This window comes from Hemiscyllium ocellatum, chromosome 23 (genome assembly GCF_020745735.1).
Source record: "Hemiscyllium ocellatum isolate sHemOce1 chromosome 23, sHemOce1.pat.X.cur, whole genome shotgun sequence".
Classification (NCBI taxonomy): Eukaryota; Metazoa; Chordata; class Chondrichthyes; order Orectolobiformes; family Hemiscylliidae; genus Hemiscyllium; species Hemiscyllium ocellatum.
Window position 1 is genome coordinate 51,611,286 of NC_083423.1, and position 26,402 is coordinate 51,637,687.

The window sequence follows — 26,402 nt, forward strand, 5'->3', positions numbered from 1 at the left end:
TTGCATTCCTAATCTGCCTCAAGCTTAAATCCACCCACAAGCATGCTATCCTGTTGCTTATCTTTCCATTTAACTCCATACTCCCTGTCGCTTTCACTTTCCCTTCCCCCCCCCAACTCAGAAGTTTAAAGTCCTACTGACCACACTATTTATCCTCTTCGCTAGAACATTGGTACCTGATCGGTTCAGGTGGAGTCCGTCCCAACGGTACAGATCCCCCCGTTCCAAAACTGATGCCAATGCCCCATGAAGTGGAATCCCTCTTTCCCACACCAATCCCTTAGCCACGTGTTTACTTCCCTAATTTTTTTATTCCTATGCCAATTGGCACGTGGCTCAGGCATTAATCCAGAGATTATGACCCTTGAGGACCTGTGCTTCAATTTCCTTCCTAGTGCTTGATAATCCCCAAACAGCTCCTCCACCCTAGCTTTGCCTATGTTGTTAGTCCCAACATGGACCACAACAACTGGATCCTCCCCCTCCTGCTCCAATATCCTTTCAAGCCGGTCGGAGATGTCCTGCACCCTGGCACCGGGCAGGCAACACACCATGCGAGACTCCAGATCCGGCTTGCAAAGGATACTATCTGTCCCCCTAATTATAGAATCCCCTATAACCACTACTTGTCTATTAGCTCCCCCCTCTTGAATGGCCTCCTGCACCATGGTGCCGTGGTCAGTTGGCTCATCCTGTCCAGAACCATTTTCCTCATCCGTACAGGGAGCAAGAATCTCGTACCTGTTGGACAAGGTCAAGGGCTGAGGCTCCTGCACTCCTGAACTCAGGTTCCCCCTACCTGCCTCACTTACAGTCACACCCTGTTGTCCCTGATCACTAGCTGAATGTGAATTACTTAATCTCCCAGATGTGACTGCCTCCTGAAACAAAGCGTCCAGGTAACTCTCCCCCTCCTGGATGTGCCGCAGTGTTTGAAGCTCAGATTCCAGATCATCAACTCTGAGCTGGAGTTCTTCCAGCCACTGCCCAGATATAATACCGGCAGTCTCCTGGTCGTCGTTCCCGCTCTGCGTACTTATTAACTAGGTTAGAGGAGGAGGGTGGGTGGGAGACATTACAGTAGTAGAGTCTCGGGTTTAGCCACCTTGCTGATATATATGGTCACTGCTTTCCTTCCCGGCTGTCCCTCTGGTCCTCGTCACTTCCTCCGCTGCTCCTGCTCCTTCTCCGCTGCTGCTCGCACTCAACATGTTGAGCTGTCATGCCCTCTGCTTTAGAAATTGCTGTCTCTTCCCACGACCAGAGTGAGGTAGGGAGCCTATCAGAGGTTTCAGCTTCCATGGCTGAGCCTGTCTGGACCCCCTGGGTGCCGTGACCATTGTCTGAGTTGCTATAGGTCACGCCAGGTTAACTCCGTGGTGATCATCATATCTCCCAGGGACAGGCCCAGCCAGGAATGCCCGTGTTCCGTAAATGAGTTTTCAAAAAAATGTTATAATTGGGAATAGAGTGGAAGATTAATTCCAACATTGATCATGGGGTCTGAGGAATATCATTAATTAATACAAGTCAAAGTAGAACCAAAGTTGGAAATACACTTCATATGAATTATTTCTGATGGGAACATGACATCCCCCTGTGAAACATCCCTGATGATTTAATGAATCTTGTTTATGTGACAAACTGATGTATCGCAGTAGATTTTCTTTAGACAGGTTCACATATTTTTCTGTATGACGTCTATTTGCACATTATTTAGAAATAACTTTAACCTCTCAATTGATTAATGTTTAAGTTAATCAGTTGATAACTGGAGGCTAGAGCAGTCCACAGGGTTTCGGATATGTGCCCCCAGTTTCATGAACTATGAACACTAGACACTCAGCTGCTACAGTCAGTGATGGAATGCACACTGACTTGTTATCTGCAGTTGTTGCCTGTGCTGTGATGCTAACCATCACCTGATGGTGATCAGGGTAGTTTGCTACCATTGTCCTGTTTTGTTGATTGGGTTCAAAGCCTGACTTGGTTGACAGTGGGAAGGGAAAACCGTAAGTGAATCTTAATGATAGGAAGCTTGTGCCTTAATCAAGCTGTATTTTATTGCATGATAGACACTAGATACAAGTTATACTAGGACATTGAGGGTGCAGTGGTAGTCTTGCTACCTCTTGGACAGAAGACCTAGATTCAAGTCCCATCTCATCCAGAAGTGTTTTATAACACATCTAAACAGATTGGTTTGAAGATATGGACATTGGTAAGTTAGGCATTGTTACTCAGACTGGTGGGAGACCCGTGCATATCCATCTTCATGTGACATGGTCGTCAGTTACTCTGATGTATCAGAGCCCATAGACATCAGCCTAGAATGGAGATTAATGTGTCTTCAACATTAACCCTTGCAAAACCTTTGAGTCTAGGCTCAAAGATCCTTAGTTGATACTGTAGATAGAAGATAATTTACACAGAGAGTGGTAGAAATGTGGAGCCCATGACCATGTGGGACAGATAGCATTGCTGTAATTAATGGAGAGTTTGATTCAAACAGAAAGTGGAAGATAACAAATGGAGGCAGGATGTTAAGATAGAGTCCGAGGTGGCTGGCTGGAGTTGAAATACTGACACCAACCAGTTAGAGTCATAGAATTCTACTGCATGGAGACAGGCCCTTTGGCCCAAACTGGTCTATGTCAACCACATGTACATCCACGCTAACCCTATTTCTCTATAACTTGGCCCATATCCTTCTAATCATTTCTTGTCCGTATATTTGTCCAAATGCCTTTTAAATATTTTCAATGTACCTGCATCAACCCCTTCTGCTGGCAGCTCATTCCATGTGCGTACCACCCTCCGTGTAAAAAATGTTGTCCCTGAGGTTCTCTTTTATTCCTTCCCCTCTAATCTTAAACTGATGCCCTGTAGTCCTCGATTCCCCAACCCTGGGAAAAAGACTGAGTGCATTCACTCTATCCAGGCTTACCATGATGTTATGCACCTCTATAAGCTCCCCCCTGAGTATCCTACACTCTTTTTAAAAAAGTGTCCTAGCTTGTCCAACTTCCCCCTTTAATCCATCCCATTGAGTCCAGGCAACATCCTTGTAAATTTCTTCTGCACTCCTTCCAGTTTAATAACATCCTTCCTATAGCAAGATGACCAAAACTGAATGCTGTACTCCAAGTGCGGCCTCACCAATGTCCTGTATAATTATACAACATAACTTCCCAACTTCTATACTCAATGCCCTGACTGACAAAGGCCAGTGAGCCAAAAGCCTTCTTCACTGCCCTATATACCTGTGACTCCACTTTCAGAGAACTGTAAACCTAAATTCCAAATCCCACTCTTTCACTAAGGCCATATCATTCAACATGAAACTCCTGCCTTGATTTGACTTTCCAAAGTGCAAGACCTCACACGTATCCATATTAAACTCCCTTTGCCATTTCTTGGCCCACATTCCCAGCTGATCAAGGTCCTGCTGCAATTTCTGATAACCTTCATCACTGTCTACGATACCATGTATTTCAGTGTCATCAGCAAACTTACTAATCATGCCTTGTAGATTCTCTTCCAAATCATTGATATAGATAACAAACAGTAATGAGCCCAGCACAGACCCTGAGGCACTCCACGAGTCACAGGCCTCCAGTCCAATACGCAACCCTCCACTAATACCCTCCACTTCTTACCATCAAGCTAACTGTGTAATGGATTTGCCTGCTCTCTTTGGATTCCATGCGATCTAACCTTCGAGAGCAGTCTACCATATGGAACTCTATCAAAGGCCTTACTGAAATCCATATAGACTACATCTGCTGCACTGCTCTCATCAACTTTCCTGGTCGCTTCATCAAAGAATTCTAACAGCTTTTCTGATTGATTCGATCCACTGTTGTTACATGTAGCAAGATACAGTGAAAAATGTCGTTTTATGCTGTATAGGCAGATCATACCATACAAAGTGCATCAGGGTAGCAGATAACAGTGTTACAGTCGCAGATAAGGTGGAGAGAGAGCAAGAGAGAGAGAGTAGAAATAACATTTGAGAGGTCCATTGCAATGTCTGATAACAGCAGGGAAGAAACTATTCTTGAATCTCTTTGTATGTGTTTTCAAACTTTTATATCTTCTGCTGGATGGAAGAAGGTATGGAGGACAGTATCATCGGGTTGGGAGGGGTCCTTGATTACGTTGCTTGCTTTCCTGAGGCTGTGGGAAATATAAATGGAGTCAATGGAGGGGAGCTGGTTTGCATGATGAACGGGACTGTGTTCATGACTCTGTGTAGTTTCTTGTGGTCTTGGGCAGAGCAGTTACTGTACCAAGCTGTGAAGCATCCAGACAGGATACTTTCTATCGTGCATCTTTAAAAATTAGTAAGAGTCATTGTGGACATGCTGAATTTCCTTAGCTTCTTGATGAAGTAGAGGCATTGGTGTGCTTTCTTGATCATTGCCCCACCGTGGATGGACCAGACAGATTGTTGTCGATCGTCACTTCCATGAACTTTACACTTTCAACCGTCTCCACCTCAGCACCATTGATCCAGACAGGAGCATGCTTTCCACTCCGCTTTCTGAAGTCAATGACCAGCTCCCTCGTTTTGCTGACATTGATAGAGAGATTGTTGACTTTAAACCATGCTGCCAAATACTCAATCTCTTTTGAGTGCTCTGTCTCATCGTACTCTGAGATACAACCCACTCCGGTGGTATCGTAGCAAACTTGTAAATGGAGTTGGGGCGAATTAGACTCACAACTGTGAGGCCAGTAAGAAGTATAGTAGGAGGCTGAGTACACTGCCTTGTGGGGCATGTGTTGAGGGTTATAGTGGAGGAAGTGTGTTGTCTTCTATTTTTACTGATTGCGGTCTCTGGGTCAGGACGTTGAGGATCCGGTTACAGAGGGAGAAACTGAGACCTAGGTCTTGGAGTTTGGCGATGGAGAGGTCCAGGAAGGGGAGGGACGTGTCCGAGGTGGTCCAAGTCAACTTGAGGTCTGGGTGAAAGATGTTTGTGAAGTTGATGAACTGCCTCCTATTTATTTCTCAGCCCCCTTAGGACCCCTCTGCATTCCTGATGAAGCATTCATGCCTAAAACGTCAGCTCTCCTGCTCCTCGGATGCTGCTTGACCTGCTGTGCTCTTCCAGCACCACGCATTTTGACGGAGTTGACAAGAACCATGACTAATCTCTGGAAGCACTTCATAATGATGAAGGTCAGAGCTGCTGGGTGGTAGTCATTATGGCACGCTGGATGAGTTTTTATTTGGTACCAGGATGATGGTGGTCTTCTTGAAGCAGTGGGGACTTCGGATCAGAGGAAGGAGAGGTTAAAGATGTCAGCGAATGCTCCCACCAACTGGTCCGTGCGGGATCTGACTGCACAGCCAGAGACTCCATCTGGGTCAGTCACTTTCCGTGGGTTCACTCTCAAAAAGGCTGATGTAACATCTGTGGAGTTGACTGTGGGTGCAGGTAGATCCGAGACTGTTGGGATAGGTGACACCGTTTCACTGACCTTCTGTTCAAAGTGAGTGTGGAATGCATTGATCTCGTTGGGTAGGGATGTACTGCTACCTGTGATTCTATTTAATTTAACTTTGTAGCTCATCAGGTCATGTAAGCCTTGCCTGTTTCCGTGTGGCTGGTCTGGGTCTTAAGCTTATTTGGCACCTATGATGGCTTTACGAAATGAAAGTTGTACCTGATTGAATAGCCTGTTTCTGGGTTAAATTTCAGGTAAAATCCTGCATCCTGATTGTTGTCGGAGATCTGAAACTCACCCTGAATGTATTTTTCTGCTTCTTTTTCCATTAAGGCAGCCGATCTGCAGATTGAAATGGCCCAGACGTCAGCCAAGAAGCCAGACCCGAACCAGCTTGTATTCGGGACTTCGTTCAGCGACCACATGTTGATGATTCAGTGGACGGCCGCAAGAGGCTGGGAGAGGCCACAGATTAAACCACTGCAGAACCTCTCACTGCACCCTGCAGTGTCAGCTCTACACTACTCAGTGGAGGTGAGATGATGTAAGGGAGATTTGCATTTTTGGGTTTGGCGTTAGCTGTGGGGCTTGGCTGGTGGCACTCACAACTCTGAGTTCAAAGCTGAATGTTCAGACAGAAGGAATTAAATGCAGCAACCTGACACCTCACCGCCCACCTCCAACTCCCTGCAGTACTGAGGGACCTCTGTCCTGTCAGAGGTGTCATGTTTCGTAAGCGATCTTTAGCTCAGGTCTTCTCAAGTTGAAGACGGTACGCCAGCATTTTGAAGGGAAGCATCTCCAGACAATATTTAACCTGTAGCTGAATGTCAGTAAAATTTGGCCATTCGTGGTTTTGTGTGTGTTGGCGGGTTTATTGCTTTGCACAAACTTTGCTGCCACATTTGCCTGGGGAATCCCAATTATGTCATTAAGTTGAAAATGCTCTGAAGGCACAGAATGTTCTAGTAATTCAAGTTTAAATTTCTTTCTTGCATTCGAACGGTTTTCTTGACACTTTGCGTGAGATCCTTTAAGGTTTTAGGTGAGGTGGTTACTCTATAATCCTCAGTCTGTTGCCAGCAGTGGGCAGGCCAAGGTATTTGAGGAGTGACATGTTGACGCTTGCACGGTGCTCTTGCCAGAGAGATTGGGTGGGGCCTCAACTGAGCAGTTTTGTCTCCCATTACTTTATTGAACCAGCGAGCAGTCAGGAAAAGGTTGCTTAATTTATAGGTCTGCCTCTGTGATTTATCTTGTCACTGGCTGGATGGTTATTGATATAAATCACTGCCAACTGCTTATTATTTCTGCCATTGGTACTTTAAAGGTCTAGTTAGTTTACATGTGACAAGTAACAGGAGTTTTTGAAGGGCATTATGGATGGCTTTTTTTTTAAACAAACCCACACATGTCATTGCTATTGTAGGGTTTACTGGTTTTGTACAGAGTGCGTATCTGATGCATGGACGTCAAAGTGCAATGAGTTGACATGGAGGATGTCAGGGAGAGGAAGAGATGTATGGGTAATTGTGGAACCATGAAGGACCATTGGTGGGATCATAAAGAGAACTGATTGGCTTGTGGGGTATGAGCAGCCATGAGAGGTGGATGATGATATGGATTGGCATGGATGGGCCAATGGGGAGTAGGTGAGGAGTGGGAGCTAAATAACAGAATTACTAGGACAGAGTCCCAGAGAACCTGAGTGATCCATTTAACTGGAACACCTTGGCAGTGGTAGCCTCTGATCTGTGTCCAGAAGGAGTAGGCTCAAACCCACCATTCAATAAGAACACGGCTGATCAAGTTACGTTTTGAATTTGACATTCCCGTTTATCCCTGATAATCCTTAACAATTTCCTTGCCTTATAAGAATCAGCCTAACCCCACTTCCTTCCCTGAAGGAAATTAATGAACTGGATGGGCTATTCCAACAATCGACAACAGATTCATGGTCATCAGTGGATTCTTAACTCCTGATTTATATTAAAAAAATTTAACTTTGCTTGCACATTCAGCTATGGCAGAATTCAAACCTGGGTCCCCAGAACATTATCTGGCTCTCTGGATTGACAGTCCAACGATAATGCCACTAGGTCGTCAAATTGTCTTGTTCTTCACAACTGTAGTGAAAATAAGCCCAGCATGTCCAGTGTTTGGTTCTAAGATTTCTCATCATTCCAGGTTTCAATCTGGTAAACCTCCTTTGAGCCACCTCTAATGCATTGACATCCTTTCTTAAACAAGGATGCCAAACTGCACACCGTATTCTGAAGTGGCTTCCCTAATAACTGAAGCGTAATGTAGAGTCATGGAATTTTACCGTTCTGAAGGAGGCCATTCATCCTATTGTGTATGAAAGAATGCCCTTACTAGTATGTTCAATTCTTCTCGTAATAAAGGAGAACATCCTGTAAACCCAGCCATTGGCTTACTGGAAACCAACATGCACACAGATGATGTCACACACAGCAGTGAAATAAATGATCGAGTGATATGTTTTGCTGCTATTTAGTTAATGGACAATTGTTATTTGGGGAAGAGCATCAGGGCCCCTGCCTCACTGTTCTTCGACCGGTAATTAGGAAATCTTTCATATCTGTCTGAGAGGCCTCGATTTAACACCTCGTCTAAAACTCAGCACCTCCAGTAATGCAGCACTCCCTCAGCACCACGCAAGAGTGTCATTTTGGGTTTAATATTTGCGTTCCTGATTTTGAGATGAAATTACTTCCCACTGAACTTATTTGGGAAGTTAAATGTGATCTGTGAAAACCTAAAGTATGTAAAATGAATATAAATGCCAAACATTCACAAATCAAGGTGAATTAAACAAAGCCATTACATATTATGTAGTAGGAATTGTACTTATTGCATCACATATTGGGAAGATTTGATTAAATTGTTAACATGAGGTTGCTAGTTAAAAACTAAAACCTGTGAATATTATAATATAGAGGTTGTGTTAAGTTGCAGTGTCATATTTTTGGCGAATGTGTGATTCTAAAAGGTTTTACAGTTATTGCAAGTTGTTGCCTAGTGAGAACAAACTGCGGCTGCTGCTCTCTACTTGTACCCGAGACCGTGATATTTCACCAGGAGGTGGTCTCCATCATCCTCTTGTGGTTCTTCTCAGAAACTGAGCACAATTGTGCAGCACAACTGAAAGAATGTGGATGAGAAATTAGGCTGGAGTCACGACTGGGGTCCTGCCTACATTCTTCAAACGCTGAAATGGCACCTGTGGCAAAAACTTAAAAGAAGTTCTGGGATTTGTATAGTAATGAACCAAAATCTGCAAACCATTCTAAAGGATAAAAGACTTAATAGCAATCTAGGTTTGTTCAATGTATCATTTCAGTTGTATGACACTGCAATACGAAGGTAGGCTAGCCAGTAATATTAGAAATGATGGTAAAAGTTTCTTTCAATACATAAGAAACAAACGACAGGCAAAAGTAGACATTGGGCCACTTCAAACTGATGCTGGAAGCCTAGTGATGGGAGATAAGGAAATAGCTGGAGAACTTAATAAGTACTTTGCATCAGTCTTCACAGTGGAAGACATGAGTAATATCCCAACAATTAAAGGGAGTCTGGGGGCTAAGTTGAGCATGGTTGCCATTACAAAAGAGAAAGTGCTAGAAAAGCTAAAAGGTCTTAAAATTGATAAATCTCTTGGCCCCGATGGGCTACATCATAGAGTTCTGAGGGAGGTGGCTGAGGAAATAGCGGAGGCGTTAGTTGAGATCTTTCAAAAGTCACGAGTCAGGGAAAGTTCTGGATGATTGGAAGATCGCTGTTGTAACCCCCTTGTTCAAGAAAGGATCAAGACAAAAGATGGAAAATTTTAGGCCAATTAGCCTAACCTCGGTTGTTGGTAAAATTCGAGAATCCTCATTAAGGATAAGGTTTCTAAATTCTTGGAAGAGCGGGGTCGGATTAGAACAAGTCAACATGGATTTAGTAAGGGGAGGTCGTGCCTGACAAACTTGTTAAAATTCTTTGAAGAGGTGACAAGTAGGTTAGACCAAGGAAACCCAGTGGATGTGGTCTATCGAGACTTCCAAAAGGCCTTTGATAAGGTGCTTCACGGGAGGCTGCTGAGCAAGGTGAGGGCCCATGGTGTTCGAAGTGAGCTACTGGTATGGATTGAGGATTGGCTGTCTGACAGAAGGCAGAGAGTTGGGATAAAAGGTTCTTTTTCGGAATGGCAGCTGGTGACAAACGGAGTCCCGCAGGATTCAGTGTTAGGGCCACAGCTGTTCACGTTATATATTAATGATCTGGATGAAGGGACTGGGGGCATTCTAGTGGTGTTTGCTGATGATACAAAGTTAGGTGGATAGGCAGGTAGTGCTGGGGAAATGGGGAGGCTGCAGAAATATCTAGACAGTTTGGGAGAGTGGTCCAGGAAATGGCTGATGGAATTCAATGTGAGCAAATGCAAGGTCTTGCACTTTGGAAAAAATAATACAAGCATGGACTACTTTCTAAACGGTGAGAAAATTCATAAAGCCAAAGTACAAAGGGATCTGGGAGTGCTAGTCAAGGATTCTCTAAAGGTAAACATGCAGGTTGAGTCCGTGATTAAGAAAGCGAATGCAATGTTGTCAGTTATCACAAGAGGGTTGGAATATAAAAGTACCGTTGTGCTACTGAGACTTTATAAAGCTCTGGTTAGGCCCCATTTGGAGTACTGTGTCCAGTTTTGGTCCCCACACCTCAGGAAGGGCATATTGGCACTGGAGCATGTCCAGCGGAGATTCACACGGATGATCCCTGGAATGGTAGGTCTAACATACGAGGAATGGCTAAGGATCCTGGGATTGTATTCATTGGAGTTTAGAAGATTAAGGGGACACTTAATAGAAACTTACAAGATAATACATGGCTTGGAAAGGGTAGACGCTAGGAAATTGTTTCCGTTAGACGAGGAGACTAGGACCCGTGGACACAGCCTTAGAATTAGAGGGGGTAAATTCAGAACAGAAATGCGGAGACATTTCTTCAGCCAGCGAGTGGTGGGCCTATGGAATTCATTGCCGCAGAGTACAGTAGTGGCTGGGACGCTAAATGTCTTCAAGGCAGAGATTGATAAATTCTTGATGTCACAAGGAATTAAGGGCTATGGGTAGAATGCGGGTAAGTGGAGTTGAAATGCCCATCAGCCATGATTGAATGGCGGAGTGGACTCGATGGGCCGAATGGCCTTACTTCCACTCCTATGTCTTACGGTCTTATCCTGTTGCTGTAAAGTCGATGTCCTACGATCCTGTTCCACAACCACCTGATGAAGGAGCAGCGCTCCAAAAGCTAGTGCTTCCAAATTAGTCTGTTACCTGGTGTTGTGTAATTTTTAACTTCGAGTAAAAAATGAGGTCTGCAGATGCTGGAGATCACAGCTGCAAATGTGTTGCTGGTCAAAGCACAGCAGGTTAGGCAGCATCTCAGGAATAGAGAATTCGACGTTTCGAGCATAAGCCCTTCATCAGGAATAAGAGAGAGAGAGCCAAGCCGGCTGAGATAAAAGGTAGGGAGGAGGGACTAGGGGGAGGGGCGATGGAGGTGGGATAGGTGGAAGGAGGTCAAGGTGAGGGTGATAGGCCGGAGTGGGGTGGGGGCGGAGAGGTCAGGAAGAGGATTGCAGGTTAGGAGGGCGGTGCTGAGTTGAGGGAACCGACTGAGACAAGGTGGGGGGAGGGGAAATGAGGAAGCTGGAGAAATCTGAATTCATACCTTGTGGTTGGAGGGTTCCCAGGCGGAAGATGAGGCGCTCCTCCTCCAGCCGTCGTGTAGTTGTGTTCTGCCGGTGGAGGAGTCCAAGGACCTGCATGTCCTCGGTGGAGTGGGAGGGGGAGTTAAAGTGTTGAGCCACGGGGTGATTGGGTTGGTTGGTTCGGGCGGCCCAGAGGTGTTCTCTGAAGCGTTCCGCAAGTAAGCGGCCTGTCTCACCAATATAGAGGAGGCCACATCGGGTGCAGCGGATGCAATAGATTCTCCCAGGAGACCCATCGTCTCCGCCGCATCTGCTCCCAGGAGGACCATCGTCTCCGCCGCATCTGCTCCCAGGAGGACCAATTCCAACACCGCACAACCCAGATGGCCTCCTTCTTCAAGGACCGCAGATTCCCCCCAGACGTGATCGACGATGCCCTCCACCGCATCTCCTCCACTTCCCGCTCCTCCGCCCTTGAGCCCCGCTCCTCCAACCGCCACCAAGACAGAACCCCACTGGTTCTCACCTACCACCCCACCAACCTGCGCATACAACGTATTATCCGCCGCCATTTCCGCCACCTCCAAACGGACCCCACCACCAAGGATATATTTCCCTCCCCTCCCCTATCAGCGTTCCGCAAGGACCACTCCCTTCGTGACTCCCTTGTCAGATCCACACCCCCCACCAACCCAACCTCCACCCCCGGCACCTTCCCCTGCAACCGCAGGAAATGTAAAACTTGCGCCCACACCTCCACACTCACTTCCCTCCAAGGCCCCAAGGGATCCTTCCATATCCGCCACAAGTTCACCTGTACCTCCACACACATCATCTATTGCATCCGCTGCACCCGATGTGGCCTCCTCTATATTGGTGAGACAGGCCGCTTACTTGCGGAACGCTTCAGAGAACACCTCTGGGCCGCCCGAACCAACCAACCCAATCACCCCGTGGCTCAACACTTTAACTCCCCCTCCCACTCCACCGAGGACATGCAGGTCCTTGGACTCCTCCACCGGCAGAACACAACTACACGACGGCTGGAGGAGGAGCGCCTCATCTTCCGCCTGGGAACCCTCCAACCACAAGGTATGAATTCAGATTTCTCCAGCTTCCTCATTTCCCCTCCCCCCACCTTGTCTCAGTCGGTTCCCTCAACTCAGCACCGCCCTCCTAACCTGCAATCCTCTTCCTGACCTCTCCGCCCCCACCCCACTCCGGCCTATCACCCTCACCTTGACCTCCTTCCACCTATCCCACCTCCATCGCCCCTCCCCCTAGTCCCTCCTCCCTACCTTTTATCTCAGCCGGCTTGGCTCTCTCTCTCTTATTCCTGATGAAGGGCTTATGCTCGAAACGTCGAATTCTCTATTCCTGAGATGCTGCCTAACCTGCTGTGCTTTGACCAGCAACACATTTGCAGCTAATTTTTAACTTTGTCCAGCCAATCCAACACATCAAACATTTTCAAGTGAGTTTAGTTGATTTCTTCTGACTGTTGCTTTGATTCCTGTTTGCTGCTTTTTGTCGTTGTTGAAAGTTGCAGGAACAGCGTGGCAGGGGCTGAAAGAAGTCCTCGCTGTCTTCTTCACGGCTTCTGCATAAGACTGCCTAGCCTGCTTCGAGTTGCTGACTTTGTCCTGCCCACAGATACTGAAGAGATGTTGGAGACAGCGAAGGGGTAGGCAGTTCAGCCATTTCTCCTGCCCTCCAATGTTTGCCTCGGTCTTCCGGTGGTGTGGCAGTGCACTGAGAACGCAGGCGGATTGGAGTTTTGCTGTCGTTCCACACTGTCTCTGACTGAGCTTGCATGTAACAGCTGCAGTGAGATGAAATGATGGTGCTGGGTTGCTATCATCTGTTTCTTCCTGATGTCCTTCCCATGCCTGGCCAGGCTGCACCACTTGGGGTACCTGGAAGGAGAAAGGGTCAAGGTTAAGGGTGGGGAAATGATTGGCACGAGTGGTTAGATTGGTGGAGATTGTCAGTCAATGACTGGGGGATGGTGGAGATGGTGCCGTGGGGATATTGGTGGGGTAAGGGTAGATGGAGGACAGCAGGAAATCCTCTAGATGCTCCCTCAGGAAGGCTGTTGATTGCCCTGGAGGGGAAAACCACTGGTTTTGTCCTGAGGGTAAGGGCAGTGCTGAGGGACTCTCAGTGACCCCACGTTTAGCAGCCAGTCTGCCACTTCTGACGCGCAGGGTGGGAATGTGTGGCCACTCGGTGACCCACAGGAGGATCCCAGAATTAGCAGCAAGGGTGGAGGTGAATTTGCTTCTGTGAGGTCAGCCAGGAGACGAGGGAATATTGACTGAGCTACGATCCGGTGCATTGCTCACTCACCAGTTAAAGGGAGAGTGCAGTCTTACAGTGAAGGATACAAGTGTGGGATTCACCAGTAACTGCGATTTCTTTTTGCTAACTAACCGTGGTATCGCCTGACAGAGAGAGTTGCATGAAATGACCTCTTGCTTCACCTGCCATCTCTTCACAGTTGTTTGAAGGGCTGAAAGCCTACCGCGGAGTGGATAATAAGATTCGCCTGTTCCGACCCATGTTGAATATGCAGAGGATGCTGCAGTCGGCCATTCGATCCTGTTTACCTGTGAGTACACAGACTGTTATTGTTGCCTGTTACTTTCCCCAGTTGCCATCCCTTTCAGTTTGTTTGCACTGTGCACGTGTGGTCTTAATGACAGAACAAACCCCCTCCAGGACTTCTCAGGTCACTGCACGGCTGCGCATCCATGCAATGTTGCAGCGACATGCAACAGCGGTTTACCTGCACTGACCAGTTACTGTCAATGCCTTGAATATGGTGTACCTCAGTAATGTAACCAAATCACACATTCTGTAACAAGCAAACAGAGCTTTCATTAGAGCTCTATTCTTGCATGACATGGTGCATTAGGTAACTGTTGCATAAGGTAATTGTTCTGAAAGAGTTGACGTTGCATGTTGCAATTCTTCCACCCAATCTAAATATATTAACAGTCTATACATTAAGACAAGGAATTCTACAGATGGTATTGTACTCTGTGCATTGCCTGATTAGTTGTGTAAACTGCACTTATTGCTATCGTGCATAAAAACATTAACTGAGACAAGTTCCCATTCTGTTTAGACTCACCAGTGCTGTCTGTCCTCTACCACTGATCATTAGACGTGCTTTATAGTCAGTGAAGGACTGGTGGCAGCAAACAGCTCATATAACTCTTTGCCTGTGCCACATACAGGCAGGAAGTTGCAGATACCACCCTGGCGCCAGGAATGGCCATTAGGCCAAATTCCAAGTGGCACCATTTCTGACAACAAAGCGTGAGGCGTAGACATTCAGACAATGGTACAATCCAATTTGTACCTCAACTTGTGTTAGTCACATTTTCCCGGACATCTTTCTAAACAAAAACTTGTCACCTTCTTGAAAGTTTCCATTGAATCCCAGTATGCACAGTCTTTTGATGGAGGTAGCTGTAGTATGTGAAGCACTGGATATGTCATAGAGATGGACAGAGAAAGACACCCTTTGGTCCAACTCATCCATGCCGACCAGATATCCCAACCGAATCTAGTCCCATTTGCCAGTATTTGGTCCATATCCCTTTAAACCCTTCCTATTTATGTACCCATTCAGATGCCTTTTAAATGTTGTAATTGCAGTAACCTCCATCACTTCCTCTGGCATTCCATACACGCACCACCCACTGCATGAAAAAGTTGCCCCTGAGGTCCCTTTTAAATTTTTCGCCTCTCACCTTAAAGCTATGCCCTCTTGTTCTGGACTGCCCCACCACAGGGAAACGACCTTGTCTATTTGCCCTATCTGTGCCCCTCATGATTTTATAAACCTCAATAAGGTCGCCTCTAACGCTCCAAGGAAAACATCCCCAGCCTGTTCAGTCTCTCCCTATATGTCCAATCCTCCAACCCTGGCAACATCCTTGTAAATCTTTTCTGAACCCTTGCAGGTTTCACAACATCCTTCCTCTTGCAGGGAGACCAGAATTGCATGCAATACTCCTAAAGTGACCTAACCAATGTCCTGCACAGCTGCAGCATGACCTCCCAACTCCTATATTTGATGCTCTGACCTATAAAGGAAAGCATACCAAACACCTTCTTCACTAACCTACCTACCTGCACCTCTACTTTCAAGGAGCTGTGAACCTCCAGTACAAGGTCTCTTGTCACTGCAAGAGGTTTTAAATCTGCACCCACACATCCCCATCTCCCCTCTACCCAAGGCCCCATTGGATCCTTCCATACCAGGCAGAGATTTTCCTGTACATCCTCCCACCTCACTTACTGTGTGTCCGTTCCTCTGGAAGTGGTCTCTTCTACATTGGAGGGCCAGGACGCCAACTTCGGAGCATTTCAGGAAACATCTCTGGGACACATGTACCCAACAACCCCACCACCCTGTCCCTCTCCACCAAGAATATGCAAATCCTGCACCTCCTCCACCGCCGAATCCAAGCCACCCGATGCCTGGAGGAAGGATGCCTCATCTTCCACCTTGGCCTCTGCAACCACACAGCATCCGTGTCGATTTCACCAGTTTCCTCATCTCCCCTCCCCCACCTCATCTCAGATTCAACCTCCAATTTGGCACCGCCCTCTAGAACTGTCCTACCTGTCCATCTTCCTTCCGACCTAGAACTCCACCCTCCGCTTTGACCTATCACCCTCACCCTCCAGCTTCGTCTATCTATTGCATTCCTAGCTACATTCCCCTCAGTCCCCCCGCCCTCCTGTTTATCTCTTAGCACCCGCCCCCCCCCCCTTGCCCACCTCCTCCATAACCCGCCACCCCGTTCCTGATGGTGGGTTTATCTCCTGCCCCTTGGATGCTGCCTGACCTGCTATGCTTTTTCAGCGCCACACTTTTCGACGTTGATCTCCAGATCGGCAGTCCTCACTTTCTCCTATTCAGCCCAAATGGGTTATCAAACAAGAACCTCCATTTTCGATCGGAGGTGGAAACATCCTGGTAGATATTAAGTGCAGACGGTAGCAGTTAAAATCTTCAATCTTTGAAGCTATGTTTGGTAACATTGGCCAGGCTTCCTTCTATCTACACTGGACAATAATCTTATCAGCAGTTATCGATTAGTTTCAGCAATAGTTTCCTGACTTGTTTTCTGCATCAAATGAATTCAGTCTGAAGAGGTCTTTCCTTTACTAGGTCTTTGATCCCAAAGATACAGAAGGGGCTACAGAAGGATCTAGACAGTTTGGGAGAGTGGTCCAGGAAATGGCTGATGGAATTCAACGTGAGCAAATGCGAGGTCTTGCACTTTGGAAAAAAGAATAAAAGCATAGACTACTTTCTAAATGGTGAGAAAATTCATAAATCCAAAGTACAAAGGGATCTGGGAGTGCTAGTTGAGGATTCTCTAAAGGTAAACATGCAGGTTGAGTCCGTGATTAAGAAAGCGAATGCAATGTTGTCACTTATCTCAAGAGGGTTGGAATATAAAAGCACTGTTGTGCTACTGAGACCTTATAAAGCTCTGGTTAGGCCCCATTTGGAGTACTGTGTCCAGTTTTGGTCCCCACACCTCAGGAAGGACATACTGACACTGGAACGTGTCCAGCAGAGATTCACACGGATGATCCCTGGAATGGTAGGTCTAATATATGAAGAGCAGCTGAGGATCCTAGGATTGTATTCATTGGAGTTTAGAAGATTAAGGAGATCCTTAATAGAGATGTACAAGATAATACATGGCTTGGAAAGGGTGGACATTAGGAAATTGTTTCCATTAGGCGAGGAGACTAGGACCCGTGGACACAGCCTTAGAATTAGAGGGGGTCAATTCAGAACAGAAATGCGGAGACATTTCTTCAGCCAGCGAGTGGTGGGCCTGTGGAATACATTGCCGCAGAGTGCAGTGGAGGCCGGGACACTAAATGTCTTCAAGGCAGAGATTGATGGATTCTTGTTGTCTCGAGGAATTAAGGGCTACAGGGAGAACACTGGTAAGTGGAGTTGAAATGCCCATCAGCCATGATTGAATGGCGGAGTGGACTCAATGGGCTGAATGGCCTTACTTCCACTTCTATGTCTTATGGTCTTATGGTCTTACTGAGGGAGGTTATTCCCGGAAATACATCCAGGGAAGTTATTTGGGTAGAACTGAGAAATAAGAAAGAGATGATCACTTTATTGGGATTGTATTATAAACTCCTCTAATAGTCAAAGGGAAATTGAGAAACAAATTTGTAAGGAGATCTCAGTTATCTGTAAGAATAATAGGGTGGTTATAGTTTTTAACTTTCCAAAGATAGAGTGAGACTGCCATAGTGTTAAGGGTGTAGGTGGAGAGGAATTTGTTAAGTGTGTACAAGAAAATTTTCTGATTCAGTATGTGGATGTACCTACTAGAGAAGGTGCAAAACCTGACCTACTGTTAGGAAAGATGGCAGGGCAGGTGACTGAGGTGTCAGTGGGGGAGCACTTTGGGGCCAGCGACCATAATTCTATTAGTTTTAAAATAGTGATGGAAAAGGATAGACCAAACCTAAAAGTTGAAGTTCTAACTTGGAGGAAGACTAATTTTGACAGTACTAAGCAAGAACTTTCAAAAGCTGATTGGAGGCAGATGTTCGTAGGTAAAAGGACGGCTGAAAAATGGGACACCTACAGAAATGAGATAACGAGAGTCCAGAGTCAGTATATTCCTGTTAGGGTGAAAGGAAAGGCTGGTAGGTATAAGGAATGCTGGATGACTAGAGAAATTGAAGGCTTGGTTAAGAGAAAGAAGGAAGCATATGTCAGGTATAGACAGGAGAGATCAAGTGAATCCTTAGAAGGATATAAAGGCAATAGGAGTATACTCAAGAGGGAAATCAGGAGGGCAAAATGGGGACATGAGATATCTTAGAATTAAGGAGAATCCAAAGGGTTTTTACAAATACATTAAAGACAAAAGGGTAACTAGGGAGAAAATAGGGCCCCTCAAAGATCAACAAGACAGCCTTTGTGTGGAGCCGCAGAGTTTGGGAGAGATACTAAATGAGTATCTTGCATCAGTGTTTATTGTAAAAAGGATGTGTAAGATATAGAATGTGGGGAAATAGATGGCGACATCTTGAAAAATTTCCAAATCACGAAGGAGGTAGTGTTGGATGCCTTGAAACACATAAAGTGGATAAATCCCCAGGACCTGATCAGGTGTACCCCAAAACTCTGTGGGAAGCTAGAGAAGTGATTGCTGGGCCTCTTGCTGGGATATTTGTATCATCGATAGTCACAGGTGAGGTGCCAAAAGACTGGAGGTTGGCTAACGTGGTGCCACTGTTTAAGAAGGGTGGTACGGACATGCCAGGGAACTATAGACCTGTGAGCCTGACGTCGGTGGTGGGCAAGTTGCTGGAGCGAATCCTGAGGGACAAAGATGTACCTGTATTTGGAAAGGCCTGGACTAAATAGTGATAGTCAACATGGTGTTGTGCATGTGAAATCATGTCTCACAAACTTGATTGAGTTTTTTGAAGAAGTAACAAATTGGAGTGATGAAGGCAAAGCAGTGGACATGATCCATTTGGACTTCAGTAAGGCATTCAGCAAGCTTCCCCATGGGATACTGGTGAGCAAGGTTAGATCTCATGGAATACAGGGAGACCTAGCCATTTGGATACAGAACTGACTGAAAGGTAGAAGACAGAGGGCAGTGGTGGGAGGTTGTTTTTCAGACTGGAGGCCTGTGACCAGTGGAGTGCCACAAGGATCAGTGCTGGGTCCACTACTTTTCATCATTTATGTAAATGATTTGGATGCTAATAAGTTTGCAGATGACACCAAATTCGAGGTGTAGTGGACAGCAAAGAAGATTACCTCAAAATACAACAGGATCTTGATCAGATGGGCCCATGGGCTGAGTAGTGGCAGATTGAGTTTAATTTAGATAAATACTGCATTTTGGGAAAACAAATCTTAGCCAGACCTATACACTTAATGGTAAGGTCCGAAGGAATGTTGCTGAACAGAGATGTTGGAGTGCAGGTTCATAGCTCCTTGAAAGTGGAGTCACAGGTTGATAGGATAGTGAAGAAAGCATTTGGTATGCTCTCCTTTATTGGTCAGAGCATTGAGTACAGGAGTTGGGAGGTCATGTTGCGGCTGTACAGGACATTGATTAGGCCACTTTTAGAAGATTGCGCACAATTCTGGTCTCCTTCCTATCGGAAGTGAAGTGGGAGATAGCACGGGGCAGGGTGACACTACACACACGGACATAAGATGGCTGCTGGGACTAATTTGGCCACTTGACACACAAGATGTCCACCAGACCACAATATGGAGAGAGACAGCAGAGCAAACACAGACACTGCCTTGCCCACCAGAATGGAACTGACAATGACTGCACTGAAGCTAACAACAAACTGCATTGAAATAACAAAGGCTGCGCTGGAACTGACAATGATTGCACCAAAAGTATCAACGATTCTGCAATGTCTACAATAAACAAACTATGTTACAGAGATAATAACCTCATCACTGACCTATTATATCACAAAATATATAAAAGTATCTTGACACTAGCTCCAGTTTGAGAGAAGACTCACAGCTGACCACTGTGCTGTTGGTGTATTTCTCTCCCTGGAGTTCTGATATTTCCTTGTACAATAAACTCTGTCATTGAACCCTGACTCTGACACAGAGCCGGGTGATTTTCCCCACAACAGAAGGATTTTGTGAAACTTGAAAGGGTTCAGAAAAGATATACAAGGATGTTGCCAGGGTTGGAGGATTTGAGCTATAGGGAGAGGCTGAACAGGCTGGGGCTGTTTTCCCTGGAGCATCGGAGGCTGAGGGGTGACCTCATAGAGGTTTATAAAATCATGAGGGGCATGGATAGGGTAAATAGACAAGGCCTTTTCCCTGGTCTGGGGGAGTCCAGAACTAGAGGGCATTGGTTTAGGGTGAGAGGGGAAAGATATAAAAGGGACCTAAGGGGCAACTTTTTCATGCAGAAGGTGGTGAGTGTGTGGAATGGGCTGCCAGAGGAAGTGGTGGAGACTATACAACTGCAACATTTAAAAGGCATCTCGATGGGTATATGAATAGGAAGGGTTTGGAGGTATATGGGCCGGGTGCTAACAGGTGGGAGTAGATTAGGTTGGGATATCTGGTCGGCATGGTCAGTTTAGACCAAAGGATCTGTTTTCATGCTGTACATCACTATGACGCTATGATTCTAAGTACAGGAGCTGTAGGTTTGCCCTTTAATTACGTATCAAACTTCCAGCCTTACCTGCTGATTGACTCTTTATTTGTATTCTAAGACTTGCCATCACATGTCTATCATCTCCCCCATCAATACTGTTCCCTCTTGCCTTATTTACATCTTTAATGTGCCATGTCTTCCCAGCACTATTTCGTTAAAAATTAACTTGACTTCTCTAGTCAAGCAACTGATTAAAACACTGTCCCCTGCACAGTTTTGGTGCAAACCATCCTAATTATACAGCCCACCACCCCCATTAAAAGAAAGCTCCCTACCACTGGTGCCAGTACATCACAGAGCAGAACCCATCTCTCTTAACGCAGACTTTGAGCCACACATTGATTTCTGTAATTGTATTTGCGTGTTGCTCAAGTCATAATTTGGTCAATAATAGCTCATTAGCTGTCGGTTTCTGCTGCTTAAGTTCTTGCCTGTCCCTCCATTAAGAACAGAAACCAGCATATTCCATTCGAAAAGATGAAAGATTTAATCTAAAATTGTTTAGTTTATGACATCTCAATGACATTGGACTCCTTTGGCTATAAATTCTGTGATCATGATCTTATTCTCCACAACCGCCTGACGAAGGAGCGACACTCCGAAAACTAGTGCTTCCAAATAAACCTATTGGATTATAATGTGGTTTTGTGTGATTTTTAATGATCATCCAGTCATAGAGATGAACAGCATGGAAACAGACCCTTTCGTTCAACTTTTCCATGCCAATCAGATATTCTAAATGAATCTAGTCCATTTGCCAACATTTGGCCCATATCCCTCTAAACCCTTTATATTCATGTGATCCAGATGCCTTTTAAATGTAATTGTATCAGCTTCCATCACTTCCTCTCACAGCTCATTCTATACACGCACCACTCTCTGTGCAGGAAAAGTTGCCCTTTTAAATCTCTTCCCTCTCACCTTAAACCTATGCCCTTTAGTTTTGGATTCCCCTAGTGTGGGGAAAAGAATTTAGCTATTCATCCTATCCACGTCCCTCATGATTTTGTAAGTTTCTATAAGATCACCCTTCAACCTCCAATGCTGCCGGAAAAAGAGACACAGCCTATTCAACCAGCAGACATTTTCCAATTCCTCTGTGTAACTTTTCCCCTCCCCACTGTGAGTGTCTACTGCTTGGCCTCCAACTCAATCTCTGTGCTGAAGTTCCTGCAGTCTCAATCTGTTATAGCAGACATGTTTGCCCTTAATGGCATCAGCACCTTACCATTGCAACACCTGATCTGCCTTGCCATTCTTCTTACATGAAAATTAACTAATTTTTTGCTTAACTTAGAATAAATGAAGCCTACTACTCCCAATAACCTTTATTGTTACTAGTAAACTTTAAAACTAAAACTTTTACAATTACTGAAATTATCTGAGTTTTGACAGATAAATGTACAAAATAATCTCCACCAGTCGCTTGCCTGTAAATTTACCACAGTGGTTTGCATTTCTTTAGTATCTTTAAAATAGGAGCATACCTGAAGACACCGTACATGTTTTAGAACATAGAAATAGTATAGCACAGTACAGGCCCTTTGGCCCTTGATGAAGTGCCGATCTTTTTTCCTACTCTAAGATCAAACTAACCTACACACTCTTCATTTTACTCTCATCCATGTGCTTAACCATCAGTTGCATAAATATCCCTAATGTATTTGACTCTACTACCACTGCTGGCAATGCATTCCATGCATCCACCACTCTTTGTGTAAAGAACCTATCTCTGATGAGATATCTCTCCTAAACATTCCTCCAATCACCTTAAAATTATGCCCCTCATAATAGCCATTTCTGGGAAAAAATCTCTGGCTATTCACTCTATCTATGCCTCTCATCATCTTGTACATCTCTACCAAGTCAACTCTCATCCTTCTTCACTCCAATGAGAAAAGCCCTAGCTCCCTCAACCTTTCTTCATAGGACATGCCCTCCAGTCCAGGCAGCATCCTGGTAAATCTCCTCTGCACTCTCTCTAATGCTTCCACACTCTTCCTACAATAAGGCGACCAGACCTGAACACAATATTCCAAGTGTGTTCTCACCAGGGCTCTATAGAGCTGCAACATAACCTCACGGCTCTTGAACTCAATCTCCCTGCTAGTAAAAGCCAACACACCATACGCCTTCTTATCCCATAAGATTCATAAAAGGAGATATTAGGACAGGTGAACAAAAGCTTGGTGAAAGAGACAGGTTTTAGAGTTTGTTTTGAGGGAGAGGTTTGACGGATAGAGGAGCAGAAAGACCCACCTTAGCCCAGTGAAGAAGATTAAGGGATCTTGATCAATTGGCCAAAGGGCTGAGGAATGGCTGATGGCGTTTAATTTGGATAAACACAAGGTATTGCTTTTTCATAAAACAAAAAAGGGCAGGACTTATATGGTTAATGTTAGGGCCATGAGTAGTGTTGTCAAACAGAGAGACCTAGTGATTTAGGCACTAGTTCTTTGAAAGTTGCATCAAAGGTAGATAGGGTGGTTAAGAAGGTGTTTAACACACTTGCCTTCATTGCTCAGACCATTGAGTATAGGAGTTGGGACATCATGTTGAGATTGTACAGAGCATTGGTGAAGCCACTTTTGGAGTTCTGTGTACAGTCTGGTCACCCTGCTATAGGGAGGATATTATTAAACTGGAGAGTGTTCAGAAAGGATTTACCAGGATGTTACTGAGAATGGAGGGTTGAATTATAAGGAGAGGCTGGATAGGCTGGGACTTTTTTCACTTATGTGTAGGAGGTTGAGGGGTGGCCTTAATGAGGTTTATAAAAAAATGAAGGGCATAGATAAGGTGAATTGCAAAGGTCTTTTCCCGAGGGTAGGGGAGTTCAAAACTAGGCGGCATATTTTTAAGGTGAGAAAGGAAAGATTTAAAAAGGACCTGAGGGGCAACCATTTCATACAGAGGATAGTTCACGTATGGAATGAATTGCCAGAGGAAGTGTTAGTTGCAAGTACAGTAGCAACATTTAAAAGACATTGGGAAGATGCATGAATAGGAAAATGTTTTGGAGGGATACAGGCCAAACACAGGCTACTGGGACTAGTTTAGTTTGGGAAACCTGGTCAGCATGGACGAGTTGGACCGAAAGGTGGCTTTCCATGCTGTCTGACTCTATGCATCTAAGAAGGTCATTTGGCTTATCATCCCTGTTTTACCAATGAAAAAGATCATGCGAGATCTGAGTGTGGCCTCACCCCCACTTTCCTACCTACCCCCATAACCCTTGATATCCTTGCAGATCAATATATTATCTTACTCAGTCCTGAATATGACTCAGCATCCTCTGCTCTCTGGGAAAAAAAAATCCAAGGACTAAATGACTCTCAGAGATGAAATATCTTCTCATCTCCAGATTGAATAAGGAACTTTTTTATTTTTAAACTGTGCAACCATTTCTAAATAAGCAGAAACATCCTGTCAGCTTCTATCACATCAAGCCCCATCAGAATCAATCAACATAGTAGCACCTAATTATTCTGACTTTAGGCATAAAACTGCTCAACCTTCCCCCATCAGACAAACCTTTCATCAGATAACAGCTCAATGAACTTTCTTTGAACACTTCCTGATGTAATCCCTTCCTAAGTAAGGAGACCAAAACTGTACACAGTACAATCTTAACAATATTCTGTACAGATATAGAGGAGAAAGTGAGGTCTGCAGATGCTGGAGATCAGAGCTGAAAATGTGTTGCTGGTTAAAGCGCAGCAGGTCAGGCAGCATCCAAGGAACAGGAAATTCGATGTTTCGGGCATAAGCCCTTCATCAGGATTCCTTATGCCTGAAACGTCAAATTTCCTGTTCCCTGGATTCTGCCTGACCTGCTGCACTTTTCCAGCAACACATTTTCAGCTCTGTACAGATACAGCAAGGTTTCCTTACTTTTATACTCAATCCTCTATGTATCATAGAATCCCTATAATGTGGAAACAGGCCATTCAGCCCATTGAATCCACACCGACCCTCCAAAAAGCGTCCTACCCAGACTCATCATTCCCACCCTATCCCTGTAACCTTGTATTTCCCATGGCCAATCCATATAATCTACACATCTTTGGAAGAAGGAAACCAGAATAACTAGCAGAAACCCATGCAGACAAGGGGAACATGTGCAAATTCCACACTGACAGTCACCTGAGGCTGAAATCAAACTCAGGTCCCTGGTACAGCAGTGCTAACTACTGAGCCACCATGCCACCCACCCGATTTGGTAGATCGGGATTCTCTGTGTAACATGTGCCTCTGTGAACTTTGGCGAAGATTCCTCCACTGAGGTTTTGAGACACGGCTCCTTACTTGCTGCACAAGGAGTGCATGTGGGCTGGTGCTCACAGATCGTGCCCTGAGGTTTTGCATTTCTGCAACGTGGAGGTTCTTCCGATCAAGCTGTGAGCTGAATTTGTCTTGCACTTGCTCTGATTTCCAGGTCAAATTTTCTCAACAACTGGTTAGATTAGTGCATTTGGTAAGATAGGAAGCTGAATTTAATGAAAAAGTGAGTTGAGCCATCAACATGGCATTTAACAGTGATTAAAAAGTGAGGTCTGCAGATGCTGGAGATCAGAGCTGAAAATGTGTTGCTGGTTAAAGCGCAGCAGGTTAGGCAGCATCCAAGGAACAGAAAATTCGACGTTTCGGGCCAGAGCCCTTCATCAGGAACGATTTAACAGTGATTATCCTCGCTCATTAGCAACTTATTGCTGCCCGGTGAGATACTTGCCTTGCCCCTTGTGAAAAGCAGAAAAGATGGACTCAGAGGTTCCCAATGTCAAGTTGGGCCTCACAGGGCTTCTTGTCTGAACCTGCAATCAACTCACTATTGTCACATCACTCAGACCATTATAAAATTCTACCCAGAGTTTGTGGAAGAACTGAAACAAGTTTGAGTGACATCGAAGGTAAAGGTAGATAATGTTCAGGAATATAAGGAGAAAATTAAGATATTAATGACAAGATGATATTTAAGCCCAGTTATTTAAAGGGATCATTTCGGCCATGTATGAATTGCTTGTGCAGTTACCAATGTGAAAGGGATTGAAAAAAGACTGATCAATGGCCCAATGAACATTTGGCTAAATGGTGAGAATGGAAGAAGCTATTGGAATATTATGCGCCTGGGATCAGTACACCCAGGAAAACCCTCTTGTGAAGAGTGGAACAATGGATCATCATGGCAAATCCATGCTTTCCATTTAACAATCTAGCTTTTCGAAGTGGATTAAATTGGCAATTTTTAAGGTGACGTATGTAGGAATTGGTTCAATTAAGATATTAGCAAGGGCTGGTGAAATAGGGTGGGAGTGACAATTTTTAGATCATAAAAAACTTCCATAATAGTCCAGAGACAACATCATGAGGTACTCAAAACTAACTTCTATGGTATCTGTTTGAACATTCATGGAGTTCATTAAATAATTTGCATAGTGTGTTGTACCATGCAAATTTACCTGTAGCCTGAGCATCAATTAAATCTGATAAAACTGCTCACACACTCCTACTAGAAGATGTATTTTGCTGAGAGATAGACATAGTTAATCATTAACAATTTCCCTTTGTGTCACTCTGCTGTAAGACGTGTTTTAGATTAGATTCCTTACAGTGTGGAAATAGACCCTTCAGCCCAACAAGACCATACCAAACCCTCCAGGGAGTAACTCACCTGGACACATTTCCCTCTGACTAATGCACCAAACAGAATAGGCAATTCAGTATGGCCAACTCACCTGACCTGCACATCTTTGGATTGTGAAAGGAAACCGGAGCACCCCCACACAGACAGTCGCCCGAGGCTGGAATCAAACCCAGGTCCCTGCACTGTGAGGCAGCAGTGCTAACCACTGAGCCACCATGCCACCCAGTTTTGTTAATGCAAATTCGCTATAATGCGATTGACGGATTGGGGACATTGTTTCTTAAGCACAAACTTTTAAAACGTGTTGGCTGTAACACAATTAAATCGCCAACACTTGAAG

The 26,402-nt window shown here is 45.1% G+C and overlaps 1 protein-coding gene across 1 annotated transcript in view; it reads left to right on the forward strand.

Moving 5' to 3' along the window:
* Positions 1–26,402, forward strand: part of LOC132826822 (branched-chain-amino-acid aminotransferase, cytosolic-like) — a 75,180-nt gene that overhangs the window by 37,578 nt on the left and 11,200 nt on the right. The window contains exons 2-3 of the mRNA XM_060843071.1: positions 5,791–5,991; positions 13,680–13,790. Of these exons, the coding sequence (XP_060699054.1) occupies positions 5,812–5,991; positions 13,680–13,790 (291 nt within the window). The 5' untranslated portion in view covers positions 5,791–5,811. The remainder of the gene's footprint in view (positions 1–5,790; positions 5,992–13,679; positions 13,791–26,402) is intronic.